The sequence below is a fragment of the Bombina bombina genome, chromosome 1, assembly GCF_027579735.1.
Source record: "Bombina bombina isolate aBomBom1 chromosome 1, aBomBom1.pri, whole genome shotgun sequence".
Classification (NCBI taxonomy): Eukaryota; Metazoa; Chordata; class Amphibia; order Anura; family Bombinatoridae; genus Bombina; species Bombina bombina.
Window position 1 is genome coordinate 560354969 of NC_069499.1, and position 20791 is coordinate 560375759.

At 40.4% G+C, this 20791-nt stretch overlaps 1 protein-coding gene across 1 annotated transcript in view; it reads left to right on the plus strand.

Annotated features, from left to right (window-relative positions):
* NME9 (NME/NM23 family member 9) overlaps window positions 1–20412 on the plus strand; it is a 120664-nt gene extending 100252 nt beyond the window's left edge. Inside the window, exons 16-17 of the mRNA XM_053698748.1 lie at window positions 11762–11845; window positions 19983–20412. Coding sequence (XP_053554723.1) covers window positions 11762–11845; window positions 19983–20017 — 119 coding nt within the window. The 3' untranslated portion in view covers window positions 20018–20412. The remainder of the gene's footprint in view (window positions 1–11761; window positions 11846–19982) is intronic.
* The last annotated feature ends 379 nt before the right edge of the window (window positions 20413–20791 follow it).

The following is a 20791-nucleotide window of genomic DNA, read 5'->3' on the forward strand; positions in this document are numbered from 1 at the left end:
TGTTTGAGAGGCGGGAGTGCGTCGGTTTAGGGGTTAATATGTTTATTATAGTGGCGGCGACGTTGGGGGCGGCAGATTAGGGGTTAATAAGTGTAGGTAGGTTGCGGCGACATTGGGGGCGGCAGATTAGAGGTTAATAAATAGTATGTAGGTGTCGGCGATGTTGGGGGCAGCAGATTAGGGGTTCATAAGTATAATGTAGGTGGCGGAGGTGTCCGGAGCGGCAGATTAGGGGTTAATAATTTTATTATAGTGTTTGCGATGCAGGAGGGCCTCGGTTTAGGGGTTAATAGGTAGTTTATGGGTGTTAGTGTACTTTTTAGCACTTTAGTTATGAGTTTTATGTTATGGCGTTGTACCATAAAACTCTTAACTACTGAATTTTAATTGCGTTAGGACTCTTGGAGGTAGAGGGTGTACCGTTACTTTTTGGCCTCCCAGGACAGACTCGTAATATCAGCGCTATGGAAGTCCCATAGAAAAAAGACTTTACGAAGTTTACGTAAGTCGTTTTGCGGTAAGGCCAAAGAAGTGTGCGGTGACCCTAAACTTTCAAGACTCGTAATACCAGCGGGCGTAAAAAAGCAGCGTTAGGACTGCTTAACGCTGCTTTTTTACCCTACCGCACAACTCGTAATCTAGCCGAGTGTTTTTTATTTTGTGTAACTTAGTGTTTTTTATTTTGGGTAACTTATTTGTTATTTTTTTGTAACTTAGTAATTTTTAATAGTAGATTTAAATAATTTGAGTAGGGTTAGGTTTTTAAATATGTAATATAGTTATTTTAATTGTTAGTTTAATGTAATTTTAGTATAATAGTTAGGGTAGATTAATTAATAGTTTAATATAGTTTAATGTAATTTTAGTATGATAGGGTAGGTTAATTAATAGTTTAATATAGTTTATTTTAATTCTAAAGGTAAGTTTAAATTTATTATAAGATAGGGATGAGTTATTATTTAATGTAAAGTTAGCGGGTTAGGTTTAGGGGTTAATAGCTTAATTCAGTTTATGGCGATGTGGGGGGCTGGCAGTTTAAGGGTTAATAGGTTTATTAAGTGGGAGTGATGTGGGAGGCCAGGGGTTTAGGGGTTAATACATTTATTTATTTCATGCAATTGGCAAGAGTCCATGAGCTAGTGACGTATGGGATATACAATCCTACCAGGAGGGGCAAAGTTTCCCAAACCTCAAAATGACTATAAATACACCCCTCACCGCACCCACAATTCAGTTTTACAAACTTTGCCTCCTATGGTGGTGAAGTAAGTTTGTGCTAGATTTCTACGTTGATATGCGCTTCTCAGCATGTTGAAGCCCGGTTCCTCTCAGAGTACAGTGAATGTCAGAGGGATGTGAAGGGAGTATCACCGATTGAATACAATGGTCTTCCTAACGGGGATCTATTTCATAGGTTCTCTGTTATCGGTCGTAGAGATTCATCTCCTACCTCTCTTTTCAGATCGACGATATACTCTTATATACCATTACCTCTACTGATTCTCGTTTCAGTACTGGTTTGGCTATCTGCTATATGTGGATGGGTGTCTATTGGTAAGTATGTTTCATTTACTTAAGACACTCTCAGCTATGGTTTGGCACTTTATATATAAAGTTCTAAATATATGTTTGTACTTATATTTGCCATGATTCAGGTTTATCAATATATTTCCTTTTTGCAGACTGTCAGTTTCATATCTGGGAAATGCTTTATAAAAAAAAATTATTTCTTACCTGAGGTTTTCAAATTGACTTTTTCTAAATTGCGGGCTGTATTAGGATTGCGAGAGCGCAAATGCTATAATTTATTGCGTCATTCTTGGCGCGAGACTTTTTGGCGCGAAAAATTACATTTGTTGACGCAAATTTGTCATTTCCGGCACCTTAGTTGGCGCTGAGTCTTTTCATGAGGTTGCGTCATCTATGGCGCTCGAGTTTCGTTCCGGATGTTTTTGGTGCCAAAAAATGTTTTCAGTTTGTGGTGCGTCATACTTGGCGCCAAACATTTTTTCATTATTTAAGACCTCATTCCTTTTGCCTCTGGTCTTTTTTTCTATGTCAGAGGCCTATACTGTCATATAAGGAAATTGATAATTTTGCTTTATATGTTGTTTTTTCTTTTACATACTGCAAGATGTCTCAATCTGATCCTGTCTCAGAATCTACTACTGGAATCCTGCTGCTGGATATCGGTTCTACCAAAGCTAAGTGCATTTGTTGTAAACTTGTTGTAACTGTTCCTCCAGCTGTGGTTTGTAATAGTTGTCATGATAAACTTTTACATGCAGAGAATGTTTCCATCAGTAGTAGTTCATTACATGTTGCTGGTCCATCAACATCTAATGCTCAGGATATTCCTGTAAATTCAAGAGAATTTATTTCTGATTCCATTCAGACGACTTTGTCTGCCAATTCCGCCTTCTAATAAACGTAAAAGATCTTTTAAAACTTTTCATAGAGTTGATGAATTTTCTAATGACCGACAACATACTGATTTATCTATCCCTGATGAGGATCTGTCTGATTCAGAGGATCCTGCCTCAGATATTGACACTGACAAATCCTCTTATTTATTTAAAATGGAGTATATTCGTTCTTTATTAAAAGAAGTGTTGTTTGCATTATATATGGAGGAGACTAGTCCTCTTGATACTAAAACTAGTAAACGTTTAAATTTGGTTTATAAACCTCATGTAGTTATTCCAGAGGTTTTTCCAGTTCCTGATGATATTTCAGATATGATTTCTAAGGAATGGAATAGACTGGGTACTTCATTTACTCCTTCTTCACGGTTTAAAAAATTGTATCCTTTGCCTACTGATAGATTGGAGTTTTGGGAAAAGATCCCAAAAGTTGATGAGGCCATCTCTACTCTTGCTAAACGTACAACTATTCCTTCCGAGGATAGTACTTCTTTTAAGGATCCTTTAGATAGGAAGCTTGAATCTTATCTAAGGAAAGCTTATTTATGTTCAGGCCATCTTCTTAGGCCTGCTATTTCTTTGGCTGATGTTGCAGCTGCTTCAACGTTTTAGTTTCAAACTTTAGCGCAACAAGTATCAGATCATAATGTGTTTAGCATTGTTAAATTAATTCTACATGCTAATAATTTCATTTGTGATGCCATTTTTGATATCATCAGAATTCATCATCAGAATTGAATTTAAAGCTTCTAACCGTTTTCGTTCATTCGACAGAATAAGGAACAGAAACCTAGTCCTTCCCCTAAGGAATCTGTCTCCAATTGGAAGCCTTCCTCAATCTGGAATAAATCCAAGCCATTTAAGAGATCTAAACCAGCCCCCAAGTCCTCATGAAGGTGCGGCCCTCATTCCAGCTCAGCTGGTAGGGGGCAGATTAAAATTTTTCAAGGATGTTTGGATAAATTCAGTCCAAAATCATTGGATTCAAAACATTGTCTCTCAGGGGTACAGAATAGGTTTCAGAGTAAGACCGCCTGTGAGAAGTTTCTTTCTCTCACGCATTCCAGTGAACCCAGAGAAAGCGCAGGCTTTCCTGAAGTGTGTTTCAGATCTGGAGTTATCTGGGGTAATCGTGCCAGTTCCTTTTCAGGAACAGTGTCTGGGGTTTTATTCAAATCTGTTCATTGTCCCAAAAAAAGAAAATTCATTCAGACCAGTTCTGGATCTAAAGGTCTTGAATCGTTATGTAAGAGTACCAACATTCAAAATGGTGACTATAAGGACTATTCTGCCTTTTGTTCAGCAGGGGCATTATATGTCCACAATAGACTTACAGGATGCATATCTTCATATTGCGATTCATCCAGATCACTATTAGTTCCTGAGATTCTCTTTTCTAGACAAGCATTACCAATTTGTTGCTCTTCCTTTTGGCCTAGCGACAGCTCCAAGGATCTTTTCAAAGGTTCCCGGTGCCCTACTCTCTGTAATCAGAGAGCGGGGTATTGCGGTGTTTCCTTATTTGGACGATATCTTGGTACTTGCTCAGTCTTTACATTCTGCAGAATCTCACACGAATCAACTAGTGTTGTTTCTTCAAAGACATGGTTGGAGGATCAATTTTCCAAAAAGTTCTTTGATTCCTCAGACAAGGGTAACCTTTTTAGGTTTCCAAATAGATTCAGTATCCATGACATTGTCTCTAACAGACAAGAGACCTTTGAAATTGGTTGCAGCCTGTCGGAACCTTCAGTCTCAATCATTCCCTTCAGTAGCTATGTGCATGGAGGTTTTAGGTCTCATGACTGCAGCATCGGACGCGATCCCCTTTGCTCGTTTTCACATGAGACCTCTTCAGCTTTGTATGCTGAACCAATGGTGCAGGGATTATACAAGGATATCACAATTAATATCCTTAGATCCCAATGTTCGACTATCTCTGACTTGGTGGTTAGATTACCATCGTATAGTTCAAGGGGCCTCTTTTGTTCGTCCAACCTGGACTGTGATCACAACAGATGCGAGTCTTTCAGGTTGGGGAGCTGTCTGGGGATCTCTGACAGCACAAGGGGTTTGGAAATCTCAAGAGGTGAGATTACCAATCAATATTTTGGAACTCTGTGCGATTCTCAAAGCTCTTCAGTTTTGGCTTCTATTGAAGAGAGAGCCGTTTATTTGTTTTCAGACAGACAATGTCACATCTGTGGAGTATGTCAATCATCAAGGTGGGACTCACAGTCCTCAAGCTATGAAAGAAGTATCCCGGATACTTGTTTGGGCAGAATCAAGCTCCTGTCTAATTTCTGCAGTTCATATCCCAGGTATAGACAATTGGGAAGCGGATTATCTCAGTCGTCAAGCATTCCATCCGGGAAAGTGGTCTCTTCATCCATATGTGTTTTTTAAAATTGTTCAGATGTGGGGGCTTCCAGAAATAGATCTGGCATCTCATCTAAACAAGAAACTTTCCAGGTACCTGTCCAGGTCCAGGGATCCTCAGGCGGAAGCAGTGGATGCATTGACACTTCCTTGGAGTTATCAACCTGCCTATATTTTTCCGCCTCTAGTTCTTCTTCCAAGAGTAATTTCCCAGATCATCATGGAGCAATCATTTGTACTGCTGGTGGCTCCAGCATGGGATCACAGGTTTTGGTATGCAGATCTTGTTCGGATGTCCAGTTGCCAACCATGGCCACTTCCACTAAGGCCAGACCTTCTATCTCAAGGTCCGTTTTTCCATCAGGATCTCAAATCATTAAATTTGAAGGTATGGAAATTGAACGCTTAGTGCTTAGTCAAAGAGGTTTCTCTGACTTAGGCCTAGATTTGGAGTTCGGCGGTAAAAGGGCTGTTAACGCTCTGCAGGCTTTTTTCTGGCCGCACCATAAATTTAACTCTGGTATCGAGAGTTTAAACAAATGCTGCGTTAGGCTCCAAAAAAGGAGCGTAGAGCATTTTTTCCGCAAATGCAACTCTCGATACCAGAGTTGCTTACGGACGCGGCCGGCCTCAAAAACGTGCTCGTGCACGATTCTCCCATAGGAAACAATGGGGCTGTTTGAGCTGAAAAAAAACCTAACACCTGCAAAAAAGCAGCGTTCAGCTCCTAACGCAGCCCCATTGTTTCCTATGGGGAAACACTTCCTACGTCTGCACCTAACACCCTAACATGTACCCCGAGTCTAAACACCCCTAACCTTACACTTATTAACCCCTAATCTGCCGCCCCCGCTATCGCTGACACCTGCATATTTTTTTTAACCCCTAATCTGCCGCTCCGTAAACCGCCGCAACCTACGTTATCCCTATGTACCCCTAATCTGCTGCCCCTAACACCGCCGACCCCTATATTATATTTATTAACCCCTAATCTGCCCCCTCAACGTCGCCGACACCTGCCTACACTTATTAACCCCTAATCTGCCGAGCGGACCTGAGCGCTACTATAATAAAGTTATTAACCCCTAACCCGCCTCACTAACCCTATCATAAATAGTATTAACCCCTAATCTGCCCTCCCTAACATCGCCGACACCTACCTTCAATTATTAACCCCTAATCTGCCGAGCGGACCTCACCGCTACTGTAATAAATGTATTAACCCCTAAAGCTAAGTCTAACCCTAATACTAACACCCCCTTAAGTTAAATATAATTTTTATCTAACGAAATAAATTAACTCTTATTAAATAACTTATTCCTATTTAAAGCTAAATACTTACCTGTAAAATAAATCCTAATATAGCTACAATATAAATTATAATTATATTATAGCTATTTTAGGATTAATATTTATTTTACAGGCAACTTTGTAATTATTTTAACCAGGTACAATAGCTATTAAATAGTTAAGAACTATTTAATAGTTACCTAGTTAAAATAATAACAAATTTACCTGTAAAATAAATCCTAACCTAAGATATAATTAAACCTAACACTACCCTATCAATAAATTAATTAAATAAACTACCTACAATTACCTACAATTAACCTAACACTACACTATCAATAAATTAATTAAACACAATTGCTACAAATAAATACAATTAAATAAACTAGCTAAAGTACAAAAAATAAAAAAGAACTAAGTTACAAAAAATAATAAAATATTTACAAACATAAGAAAAATATTACAACAATTTTAAACTAATTACACCTACTCTAAGCCCCCTAATAAAATAACAAAGCCCCCCAAAATAAAAAATTCCCTACCCTATTCTAAATTAAAAAAGTTACAAGCTCTTTTACCTTACCAGCCCTGAACAGGGCCCTTTGCGGGGCATGCCCCAAGGATTTCAGCTCTTTTGCCTGTAAAAAAAAACATACAATACCCCCCCCCAACATTACAACCCACCACCCACATACCCCTAATCTAACCCAAACCCCCCTTAAATAAACCTAACACTAAGCCCCTGAAGATCTTCCTACCTTGTCTTCACCATACCAGGTTCACCGATCCGTCCTGGCTCCAACATCTTCATCCAACCCAAGCGGGGGTTGGCGATCCATCATCCGGTGCTGAAGAGGTCCAGAAGAGGCTCCAAAGTCTTCCTCCTATCCGGCAAGAAGAGGACATCCGGACCGGCAAACATCTTCTCCAAGCGGCATCTTCAATCTTCTTCCATCCGGTGCGGAGCGGGTCCATCTTGAAGCAGGCGACGCGGATCCATCCTCTTCTTCCGTTGTCTCCCGACGAATGACGGTTCCTTTAAGGGACGTCATCCAAGATGGCGTCCCTCGAATTCCGATTGGCTGATAGGATTCTATCAGCCAATCGGAATTAAGGTAGGAATTTTCTGATTGGCTGATGGAATCAGCCAATCAGAATCAAGTTCAATCCGATTGGCTGATCCAATCAGATTGAGCTCGCATTCTATTGGCTGATCGGAAAAGCCAATAGAATGCGAGCTCAATCTGATTGGCTGATTCTGATTGGCTGATTCCATCAGCCAATCAGAAAATTCCTACCTTAATTCCGATTGGCTGATATAATCCTATCAGCCAATCGGAATTCGAGGGACGCCATCTTGGATGACGTCCCTTAAAGGAACCGTCATTCGTTGGGAGACAACGGAAGAAGAGGATGGATCCGCGTCGCCTGCTTCAAGATGGACCCGCTCCGCACCGGATGGAAGAAGATTGAAGATGCCGCTTGGAGAAGATGTTTGCCGGTCCGGATGTCCTCTTCTTGCCGGATAGGAGGAAGACTTTGGAGCCTCTTCTGGACCTCTTCAGCACCGGATGATGGATCGCCAACCCCCGCTTGGGTTGGATGAAGATGTTGGAGCCAGGACGGATCGGTGAACCTGGTATGGTGAAGACAAGGTAGGAAGATCTTCAGGGGCTTAGTGTTAGGTTTATTTAAGGGGGGTTTGGGTTAGATTAGGGGTATGTGGGTGGTGGGTTGTAATGTTGGGGGGGGGTATTGTATGTTTTTTTTTACAGGCAAAAGAGCTGAAATCCTTGGGGCATGCCCCGCAAAGGGCCCTGTTCAGGGCTGGTAAGGTAAAAGAGCTTGTAACTTTTTAAATTTAGAATAGGGTAGGGAATTTTTTATTTTGGGGGGCTTTGTTATTTTATTAGGGGGCTTAGAGTAGGTGTAATTAGTTTAAAATTGTTGTAATATTTTTCTTATGTTTGTAAATATTTTATTATTTTTTGTAACTTAGTTCTTTTTTATTTTTTGTACTTTAGCTAGTTTATTTAATTGTATTTATTTGTAGCAATTGTGTTTAATTAATTTATTGATAGTGTAGTGTTAGGTTAATTGTAGGTAATTGTAGGTAGTTTATTTAATTAATTTATTGATAGGGTAGTGTTAGGTTTAATTATATCTTAGGTTAGGATTTATTTTACAGTTAAATTTGTTATTATTTTAACTAGGTAACTATTAAATAGTTCTTAACTATTTAATAGCTATTGTACCTGGTTAAAATAATTACAAAGTTGCCTGTAAAATAAATATTAATCCTAAAATAGCTATAATATAATTATAATTTATATTGTAGCTATATTAGGATTTATTTTACAGGTAAGTATTTAGCTTTAAATAGGAATAAGTTATTTAATAAGAGTTAATTTATTTCGTTAGATGTAAATTATATTTAAGTTAGGGGGGTGTTAGTGTTAGGGTTAGACTTAGCTTTAGGGGTTAATCAATTTATTAGAATAGCGGTGAGCTCCGGTCGTCAGATTAGGGGTTAATAATTGAAGTTAGGTGTCGGCGATGTTAGGGAGGGCAGATTAGGGGTTAATACTATTTATGATAGGGTTAGTGAGGCGGGTTAGGGGTTAATAACTTTATTATAGTAGCGCTCAGGTCCGCTCGGCAGATTAGGGGTTAATAAGTGTAGGCAGGTGTCGGCGACGTTGAGGGGGGCAGATTAGGGGTTAATAAATATAATATAGGGGTCGGCGGTGTTAGGGGTAGCAGATTAGGGGTACATAAGGATAATGTAGGTGGTGGCGCTTTGCGGTCGGAAGATTAGGGGTTAATTATTTTAAGTAGCTGGCGGCGACGTTGTGGGGGGCAGGTTAGGGGTTAATAAATGTAATACAGGGGTCGGCGGGGTTAGGGGCAGCAGATTAGGGGTACATAAGTATAACGTAGGTGGCGGTCGGCAGATTAGGGGTTAAAAATTTAAATCGAGTGGCGGCGATGTGGGGGGAGCTCGGTTTAGGGGTACATAGGTAGTTTATGGGTGTTAGTGTACTTTAGGGTACAGTAGTTAAGAGCTTTATGAACCGGCGTTAGCCAGAAAGCTCTTAACTCCTGCTATTTTCAGGCGGCTGGAATTTTGTCGTTAGAGCTCTAACGCTCACTTCAGAAACGACTCTAAATACCAGCGTTAGAAAGATCCCATTGAAAAGATAGGATACGCAAATGGCGTAGGGGGATCTGCGGTATGGAAAAGTCGCGGCTGAAAAGTGAGCGTTAGACCCTTTAATCACTGACTCCAAATACCGGCGGTAGCCTAAAACCAGCGTTAGGAGCCTCTAACGCTGGTTTTGACAGCTACCGCCGAACTCCAAATCTAGGCCTTAGTGATTAATACTATGTTGCAGGCTCATAAATCTGTTTCTAGAAAGATTTATTATCGAGTTTGGAAGACTTACATTTCATGGTGTTCTCATAAATTCTCTTGGCATTCTTTTAGAATTCCTAGAATGTTACAGTTTCTTCAGGATGGTTTGGATAAGGGTTTGTCTGCGAGTTCCTTGAAAGGACAAATCTCTGCTCTTTCTGTTTTATTCCACAGAAAAATTGCTAAACTCCCTGATATTCATTGTTTTGTACAGGCTTTGGTTCGTATCAAGCCTGTCATTAAATCAATCTCTCCTCCTTGGAGTCTTAATTTGGTTTTGAAGGCTTTACAGGCTCCTCCGTTTGAGCCTATGCATTATTTGGACATTAAATTACTTTCTTTTGGCCATCTCTTCTGCTAGAAGAGTTTCTGAATTATCTGCTCTTTCTTGTGAGTCTCCTTTTCTGATTTTTCATCAGGATAAGGCAGTTTTGCGGACTTCATTTAAATTCTTACCTAAAGTTGTGAATTCCAACAACATTAGTAGGGAAATTGTTGTCCCTTCTTTGTGTCCCCATCCTAAGAATTCTTTGGAAAGATCTTTACATTTTTTGGATGTGGTGAGAGCTTTGCAATATTATGTTGAAGCTACTAAAGATTTCAGGAAGACTTCTAGTCTATTTGTTATCTTTTCTGGTTCTAGGAAAGGTCAGAAGGCTTCTGCCATTTCTTTGGCATCTTGGTTAAAGCTTTTGATTCATCACGCTTATTTGGAGTCGGGTAAATCCCCGCCTCAGAGGATTACAGCTCATTCTACTAGGTCAGTTTCCACTTCCTGGGCTTTTAAGAATGAAGCTTCAGTTGATCAGATTTGCAAAGCAGCAACTTGGTCTTCTTTACATACATTTACTAAGTTCTACCATTTTGATGTTTTTTCTTCTTCAGAAGCAGTTTTTGGTAGAAAAGTTCTTCAGGCAGCTGTTTCAGTTTAATTCTTCTGCTTATAATTTCAGTTTTTTTCTTTTCCATTATAAGATTAAAACTCATGATTTGGGTTGTGGATTATTTTTTTCAGTGGAATTGGCTGTCTTTATTTTTTATCCCTCCCTCTCTAGTGACTCTTGCGTGGAGTTCCACATCTTGGGTATTGCTATCCCACAAGTCACTAGCTCATGGACTCTTGCCAATTACATGAAAGAAAACATAATTTATGTAAGAATTTACCTGATAAATTCATTTCTTTCATATGAGGCCCACCCTTTTTATGGTGGTTATGATTTTTTTGTATAAAGCACAATTATTCCAATTCCTTTGTTTATGCTTTTGCTACTTCTTGGCTATTCGTTAAACTGAATTGTGGGTGTGGTGAGGGGTGTATTTATAGACATAAATTATGTTTTTAGTTGCGGTGGGCTCCGGGAGCAGCAGCATAATGGTTAATAACTTTATAAAAGTTGCGGCGGGGTCTGGTAGCAGCGGGATAGGGGTTAATAACTTTATTTAGTTTCAGTGGACTCCGGGAGCAGCAGGATAGGGGTTAGGGATTAATACATTTATTTAGTTGCGGTGGGCTCGGGGAGTGGCGGGATAGGGGTTAATACATTTATTTTGTTGCGGTGGTCTCGGGGAGCGGCAGGATAGGGGTTAATACATTTATTTAGTTGCGGCGGGGTCCGGGAGCAGCTGGATAGGGGTTAATAACATTTAGTTAGTTGCAGTGGGCTCCGGGAGCGGCGGGATAGGGGTTAATACATTTATTTAGTTGCGGCGGTGTGGGAGATCGGCAGAATAGGGGTTAATAACATTATGTAGGTGGCGGCGATGTTGGGCGGCATATTAGGGGTGTTTAGACTCGGGGCTTATGTTAGGGTGTTAGGTGTAAACGTTACTGGTTTTGTACCATAGAAATCAATGGGATATCGGGCAGCATTGAACATAAGCTTTTCCTGCTTTCAGACTCCCATTGATTCCTATGGCATTCGCGGCCTCCAGGGTGGCGGATTGAAAACCAGGTACACTGGGCCGGAATAGTGTCGAGCGTACCTGTTAGAAGTTTGATAACTTGCAAAAGTTGTCAGATAGTGCCGAATTTGTATTCGGAACATCTGTAATGACGTAAGCATCGATCTGTGTTGGACTGAGACCGGCGGATCGAATGTTACGTCACAAATTTCAACTTTTGCCGGTCTGTAGGCTTTGATAAATAGGGCGAATCAGGCTCGCCACAATTACGCTGCAGAATTCAAGCGTATTTGCAGTTGATGGCTTGATAAATAGGCCTCATAATGTTTACTATGTTTTGTTTTCCTCTCAGATTCATTTAATGAAAGTACCCAACAAAGCAGTATAGGTGACAGCACACAGCACGAGGAGACCCCTGAAATCACAGAGTCTGCAGGTAAGAGTGCGTGGTGGCAAATATCAAATGGAGAAAGTGTAACAATGCCTCTATGAGGCATATATGTAAAGGAACTGTAAAGTCAAAATTAAACTTTCATGATTAAGAAACAACATGCAATTTTAAAGAACTTTTCAAGTTAATTCTTTCATAACATTTGCTTCATTCTCTTGGTACCCTGTGTTGAAGAGTAAACCTAGGTTCAACAGTGTACTACTGGGAGCTAGCTGAACACATCAAGTGAGCCAATGATAAGAGGCATATATGTGCAGGCACCAATGACCAGCTAGCTCCCAAGAGTGTATTGCTTCTCCTGAATATACTTAGGAATACAATAGGAAATTGCTTAAAATTGCATGCTCTGAATCATAACAGTTTATTTTTTACTTTATTGTCCCTTTAGAAAAACATTTAAGAAAACTATGAGAGACTTTACGTGACTGAATCATCATTCATATATGAAACATTTTTTATGATTTAAAAAAAAAAATCAAAAAAATCTCTATTGGTTTTCACAATATACTGTAGGTATTTACAGGACTTTTTTAGACCCTTACTAATTAACCAGGGTTTAAAAGATTTAAAAAAAAAATCCTAGCTTAGTGAAAATGGTTCTTTTCAGGGTTAGACTTGGAATAGAAAGCAGCCATGGAAAATTTTGAAACCCGGCCATGTTTTCCGTTGAGTCCATAGAATGAAAAATCCCCATATTTGTCAAGGGGATTACAGGGATACTCTTTCCCCCAATTTGTTTTTTTTTTTTAAATTAAATTATATTAGTTTGCAATTTAAAAAAAAACAACAAAAATGATTTTTGTTATATAGCACACAATAACCCAATTCCTTCCATGACTCCCTTTCACTGTTTGAACATGATTTCTCTTGTTAAGTGTAGTCAGTCCACGGGTCATCCATTACTTATCGAATATATCTCTTCCTAACAGGAAGCTGCAAGAGGATCACCCAAGCAGAGCTGCTATATAGCTCCTCCCCTCACATGTCATATTCAGTCATTCTCTTGCAGCCTAACTAAAGATAGGTCGCTGTGAGAGGTCTGTGGTGTTTTTTAACTTAGTTTATTTCTTCAATCAAAAGTTTGTTATTTTAAATGGCACCGGAGTGTGCTGTTTGTTCTCAGGCAGCATTAGAAGAAGAATCTGCCTGCGTTTTCTATGATCTTAGCAGACGTAACTAAGATCCACTGGCTGTTCTCATCTGAGGAGTGAGGTAACTTCAGAAAAGGGGAATAGCATGCAGGGCCCCCCTGCAAATGAGGTATGTGCAGTAAATTATTTTTCTGAGGAATGGAATTGACTGAGAAAATACTGCTGATACCAATGTAACGTAAGTTCAGCCTTAAATGCAGTGATAGCGACTGGTATTAGGCTGATGAGTGTGTGTACACTGAATGTATTTTTCTAAGGAATGGAATTGACTCTGAAAATACTGTTAATACTGAAATAATGTATGAGCCTTAACTGCAGTAAAAGCGACTGGTAGCAGGCTTATTAATAACACTTCATAACTTTTCAAATGTATGTTTAAAACGTTTACTGGCATGTTAATCGTTTTTTGTGAGGTACTTGGTGATAAAACTTATTGGGGCATGATTTTTACCACATGGCCATCTTTGTTTTCTGCATAGAAACAGTTATCTGAGCTTCCCCACTGTTGTAATATGAGTGGGAGGGGCCTATTTTAGCGCTTTTTTGCGCAGTAAAAATTCAGTCACAATCTGTCTACTTCATCCTCCATGATCCAGATCGTCTCTAGAGAGCTCAGGGGTCTTCAAAATTCATTTTGAGGGAGGTAATCAGTCACAGCAGACCTGTGACAGTGTGTTTTGACTGTGATAAAAACGTTAATTATTAAATTGTTATCCGTTTTTGGGTATTAAGGGGTTAATCATCTATTTGCTGGTGGGTGCAATCCTTTGCTAACTTAATACATTTACTGTGAAAAATTGGTTGCTATAACTATTTTGGTTCATTGTTATTTCAACTGTGACAGCTTTTTTGTGCTTCTTAAAGGCACAGTAGCGTTTTTTATATTGCTTGTAAATTTATTTAGAAAAGTATTTCCAAGCTTGCTAGTCTCATTGCTAGTCTGTTTAAACATGTCTGACACAGATGAATCTCTTTGTTCACTATGTTTAAAGGCCAATGTGGAGCCCAATAGAAATTTGTGTACTAATTGCATTGATGTTACTTTAAATAAAAGTCAATCTTTACATGTAAAGAAATTATCACCAGACAACGAGGGGGAAGTTATGCCGACTAACTCTCCTCACGTGTCAGTACCTTCGCCTCCCGCTCAGGAGGTGCGTGATTTTGTGGCGCCAAGTACATCAGGGAGGCCCTTACAAATCACTTTGCAAGACATGGCTACTGTTATGACAGAAGTATTATCTAAATTGCCAGAATTAAGAGGCAAGCGCGATAGCTCTGGGTTAAGGACAGAGCGCGCGGATGAGGTGAGAGCCATGTCAGATACTGCGTCACAGTTTGCAGAACATGAAGACGGAGAGCTTCATTCTGTGGGTGACGGATCTGATCCAGGGAGACTGGATTCAGAGATTTCTAATTTTAAATTTAAGCTTGAGAACCTCCGCATATTGCTAGGGGAGGTATAAGCGGCTCTGAATGATTGTAACACAGTTGCAATTCCAGAAAAATTATGTAGGTTGGATAGATACTATGCGGTACCGGTGTGTACTGACGTGTTTCCTATACCTAAAAGGCTTACAGAGATTATTAGCAAGGAGTGGGATAGACCTGGTGTGCCTTTTTCCCCTTCTCCCATATTTAGGAAAATGTTTCCTATAGACGCCACCACACGAGACTTATGGCAGACGGTCCCTAAGGTGGAGGGAGCAGTTTCTACTTTAGCTAAGCGTACCACTATCCCGGTGGAGGATAGTTGTGCCTTTTCAGATCCAATGGATAAGAAATTAGAGGGTTACCTTAAGAAAATGTTTGTTCAACAAGGTTTTATCTTACAGCCCCTTGCATGCATTGCGCCTGTCACTGCTGCGGCGGCATTCTGGTTTGAGTCTCTGGAAGAGGCCATTCGCACAGCTCCATTGGATGAAATTATGAACAAGCTTAAAGCACTTAAGCTAGCTAACGCATTTGTTTCTGATGCCGTCGTACATTTAACCAAACTTACGGCTAAGAACTCCGGATTCGCCATCCAAGCGCGCAGAGCGCTATGGCTTAAATCCTGGTCAGCTGACGTGACTTCTAAATCTAAATTGCTTAATATTCCTTTCAAAGGGCAGACCTTATTCGGGCCCGGCTTGAAAGAAATTATAGCTGACATTAAGGGAGGTAAGGGCCATGCTCTACCTCAGGACAGGGCCAAATCAAAGGCCAAACAGTCTAATTTTCGTGCCTTTCGTAACTTCAAGGCAGGAGCAGCATCAACTTCCTCCGCTCCAAAACAGGAAGGAGCTGTTGCTCGTTACAGGCAGGGCTGGAAAGTTAACCAGTCCTGGAACAAGGGCAAGCAGGCCAAGAAACCTGCTGCTGCCCCTAAGACAGCATGAAGAGAGGGCCCCCTATCCGGAAACGGATCTAGTGGGGGGCAGACTTTCTCTCTTCGCCCAGGCTTGGGCAAGAGATGTCCAGGATCCCTGGGCGTTGGAGATCATATCTCAGGGATATCTCCTGGACTTCAAAACTTCTCCTCCACGAGGGAGATTTCATCTTTCAAGGTTATCAGCAAACCAAATAAAGAAAGAGGCGTTTCTACGCTGTGTACAAGACCTCTTACTAATGGGGGTGATCCACCCAGTTCCGCGGACGGAAGGATTCTATTCAAATCTATTTGTGGTTCCCAAGAAAGAGGGAACCTTCAGACCAATCTTGGACTTAAAAATCCTAAACAAATTCCTAAGAGTTCCATCATTCAAAATGGAAACTATTCGAACCATCCTTTCCATGATCCAAGAGGGTCAGTACATGACCACAGTGGACTTAAAGGATGCCTACCTTCACATACCGATTCACAAGGATCATTATCGGTACCTAAGATTTGCTTTCCTAGACAGGCATTACCAGTTTGTAGCTCTTCCCTTCGGATTAGCTACGGCTCCAAGAATCTTTACAAAAGTTCTGGGCTCACTTCTGGCGGTACTAAGACCGCGAGGCATAGCGGTGACTCCGTACCTAGACGACATTCTGATACAAGAGTCAAGTTTTCAAACTGCCAAGTCTCATACAGAGATAGTTCTGGCATTTATGAGGTCGCATGGGTGGAAGGTGAACGTGGAAAAGAGTTCTCTATTACCACTTACAAGGGTTCCCTTTCTAAGGACTCATATAGATTCTGTAGAGATGAAAATTTACCTGACAGAGGCCAGGTTATCAAAACTTCTAAATGCTTGCCATGTCCTTCATTCCATTCCACACCCGTCAGTAGCTCAGTGCATGGAAGTAATCGGCTTAATGGTAGCGGCGATGGACATAGTACCATTTGCGCGCCTGCATCTCAGACCGCTGCAATTGTGCATGCTAAGTCAGTGGAACGGGGATTACTCAGATTTGTCCCCCCTACTAAATCTGGATCAAGAGACCAGAGATTCTCTTCTATGGTGGCTTTCTCGGCCACATCTGTCCAAGGGGATGACCTTTCGCAGGCCAGATTGGACGATTGTAACAACAGACGCCAGCCTTCTAGGCTGGGGCGCAGTCTGGAACTCCCTGAAGGCTCAGGGATTATGGACTCAGGAGGAGAAACTCCTCCCAATAAATATTCTGGAATTAAGAGCAATATTCAATGCTCTCCTAGCTTGGCCTCAGTTAGCAACTCTGAGGTTCATCAGTTTTCAGTCGGACAACATCACGACTGTGGCTTACATCAACCATCAAGGGGGAACCAGAAGTTCCCTAGCGATGTTGGAAGTCTCAAAGATAATTCGCTGGGCAGAGTCTCACTCTTGCCACCTGTCAGCGATTTACATCCCAGGCGTGGAGAACTGGGAGGCGGATTTTCTAAGTCGCCAGACTTTTCATCCGGGGGAGTGGGAACTTCATCCGGAGGTCTTTGCTCAACTGATTCATCGTTGGGGCAAACCAGATCTGGATCTCATGGCGTCTCGCCAGAACGCCAAGCTTCCTTGTTACGGATCCAGGTCCAGGGACCCGGGAGCGGTGCTGATAGATGCTCTGACAGCCCCTTGGGTCTTCAACATGGCTTATGTGTTTCCACCATTTCCGATGCTTCCTCGTTTGATTGCCAAGATCAAACAGGAGAGAGCTTCGGTGATTCTGATAGCGCCTGCGTGGCCACGCAGGACCTGGTATGCAGACCTAGTGGACATGTCGTCCTGTCCACCGTGGTCTCTGCCTCTGAGACAGGACCTTCTAATTCAGGGTCCTTTCAACCATCCAAATCTAATTTCTCTGAGGCTGACTGCATGGAGATTGAACGCTTGATTCTATCAAAGCGTGGCTTCTCGGAGTCGGTTATTGATACCTTAATACAGGCTAGGAAGCCTGTTACCAGAAAAATTTACCATAAGATATGGCGTAAATATTTATATTGATGCGAATCCAAGTGTTACTCATGGAGTAAGGTTAGGATTCCTAGGATATTGTCCTTTCTACAAGAGGGTTTAGAAAAGGGCTTATCTGCTAGTTCATTAAAGGGACAGATTTCTGCTCTGTCTATTCTTTTACACAAACGTCTGGCTGAAGTTCCAGAAGTTCAGGCTTTTTGTCAGGCTTTAGTTAGGATTAAGCCTGTGTTTAAGACTGTTGCTCCGCCGTGGAGCTTAAACTTAGTTCTTAACGTTCTTCAAGGCGTTCCATTTGAACCCATTCATTCCATTGATATCAAGCTGTTATCCTGGAAGGTTCTGTTTTTGATGGCTATTTCCTCGGCTCGAAGAGTCTCTGAGTTATCTGCCTTACATTGTGATTCTCCTTATCTGATTTTTCATTCAGACAAGGTAGTTCTGCGTACTAAACCTGGGTTCTTACCTAAGGTAGTTACTAACAGGAATATCAATCAAGAGATTGTTGTTCCATCACTGTGTCCTAACCCTTCTTCAAAGAAGGAACGACTTTTGCATAATCTGGACGTAGTCCGTGCCCTGAAGTTCTATTTGCAGGCAACTAAAGATTTTCGTCAAACTTCTTCCCTGTTTGTCGTTTACTCTGGACAGAGAAGAGGTCAAAAGGCTTCAGCTACCTCTCTCTCTTTTTGGCTTTGTAGCATAATACGTTTAGCCTATGAGACTGCTGGACAGCAGCCTCCTGAAAGGATTACAGCTCATTCTACTAGAGCTGTGGCTTCCACCTGGGCCTTTAAAAATGAGGCCTCTGTTGAACAGATTTGCAAGGCTGCAACTTGGTCTTCACTTCACACTTTTTCAAAATTTTACAAATTTGACACTTTTGCTTCTTCGGAGGCTATTTTTGGGATAAAGGTACTTCAGGCAGTGGTTCCTTCTGTTTAATGTTACTGCCTTGTCCCTCCCTTCATCCGTGTACTTTAGCTTTGGTATTGGTATTCCATAAGTAATGGATGACCCGTGGACTGACTACACTTAACAAGAGAAAACATAATTTATGCTTACCTGATAAATTTATTTATCTTGTAGTGTAGTCAGTCCACGGCCCGCCCTGTCTTTAAGGCAGATCTAAATTTTAATTAAACTCTAGTCACCACTGCACCCTATGGTTTCTCCTTTCTCGTCTGGTTTTGGTCGAATGACTGAATATGACATGTGAGGGGAGGAGCTATATAGCAGCTCTGCTTGGGTGATCCTCTTGCAGCTTCCTGTTAGGAAGAGATATATTCGATAAGTAATGGATGACCCGTGGACTGACTACACTACAAGAGAAATAAATTTATCAGGTAAGCATAAATTATGTTTTTCTATAGTGTGATCTGGAGAAGACTCTCAAAACAGTTTGTCACTCTATTGTATAGTGTGACTTGACTAGACCAGTGATTTTTAACCTTTTTTTTGCCGTGGCACACTTTTTTACATTAAAAAATCCTGTGGCACACCACCATCCCAAAATTTAAAAAAAAATCACACATTGTAGCCTAATACAGCATATATATATACACATACATACAAACACACACATACTGTATGTATTGTGCTGTTATGCCATGCCTCCTACAAACTACCCCTGCACTGGGAGTAAAAAACAAGCAAAGTTTAAAAAATATGTCACACTGTTGTCAGTCTGCCGTGGCACACCTGAGGATCTCTCACGGCACACTAGTGTGCCACGGCACACTGGTTGAAAAACACTGGACTAGACACTAGAAACTATTCAAAAAAGGTCTAGGAAATTACACTTACAAGGAAATATTTTTGTGACTCATATAGCTCAGAGGAGAAAAGAAGAGAGGTGATACTGCAGCAACACTCACTAAAATTGTACCTGGCCAGCCCCAGCTGCTGCAGCCCACTGGGAAATCTCCTGGTAGGCCAATCCGGCCTTGGTTCCTTTGTTTTTCTTTAAGTGCTGCCCCCTAAACATTTGCTTCATTGAATAACTGGAAAGATTGGTGGCAGTGCAATTTTAAAGGAAGCAAGAAACCCCTTTTTAATTATGTATTTTTTAAAAACATAATTATGCATTATGGAATAAGCAATGTTTAAATGTAAGCAAGTACTTAGTATTTACTTACCTTTATGAAAACAACCTACTATCTCTGTTTGAAAGCACCAAAAGCCAAGTTACGTCTGATACTACACTGCTGTCAAAATATGTAGTCTTGTAAATTTCTTAGATTTGGACTATTAATTGGCTACTAGAGTGTCAGAAAACAATCCAAAAACAATGTAGGGGGAATTGATAGGAGAGTGGTTTTGGAGGGCAGTGGAAAATGTTGGAGGCAGATGTGCTTTTGGTGTTTTTTGAAACTTAGCTGGAATTAAGTTTTCACAAGTGAAACACATAACTTGAATAACAATTCCATTTAAATAATGTTTATTTATTAATACACATATATGTCCATGTAATACATTGTTTATGTTTACCCATCCATTACATTAGAGCTTGTTATAGATTTCTTGTAATATTATGTTGTAATCATCAGTATTGTGGTTCTCAGTGATTGTTTTTCATTTATTGCCATATATACAATTAAATGTATATTTTATTTACAGATGATAAAGCAGAGACTGAGGAAGAAAAAGCTTGACCATTAATTAATCTGTCAATGAATGTATAGACCAGCAACTGTCTCCTCCTTGTTGTACCGGAATCCATAAAAAAGGACTTTCTACAAAACTAACAAATGGCATATTAAACTTGACACCACTTCTTTCGATTTAACTGTGGACAGCCATTGTCTGACTGATCCTTCTGTGGGATTCTGAGAAGATATTGTAAACTTGGGAGAAAAATGCAGAACACAATGTTTCTCAAAACCTTTAATTATGAAATTAATGAGAAAAGTGTATTGTCTACACCAGCAAATCTCTGACTTTTCAGTAAATATATATACTGTATATTATTCATGTTTAGCTCCTTTTGTTATTTCCTATTTGCATATGCTAGAATATGATGTGTAATAAAGCTAAGGATGAAGAGGTGTATCTGTGTCAGCATTGCATAAATTCTATTATTATTTAAAGGTGAGCATACAGCATATATCAATATGCGCTTTCAGCATGATTTCATGATCTATCTACCTAGCTAGCTATATATAAATATTGAAATGTATACACACTGGCAATACTCAGACACATTTGCCTTCAATATATATAACTTTTCTAGCTAGTGGTAAATACAGAGGGCTCTATTTATCAAACAGCATATGTTGCTTCGGAGGCCCATTGTTTCTGGCTCGCCTGAAGAGAAAATTAAAAAACAGCGATTGTAAGACCGCTCCGCCACCATCAAATTCTTCCTGATATGACCGGGATAATTGACAGCCCCTCTTAGCAGCCGATTGGCCACCAGTGAGCAGGGG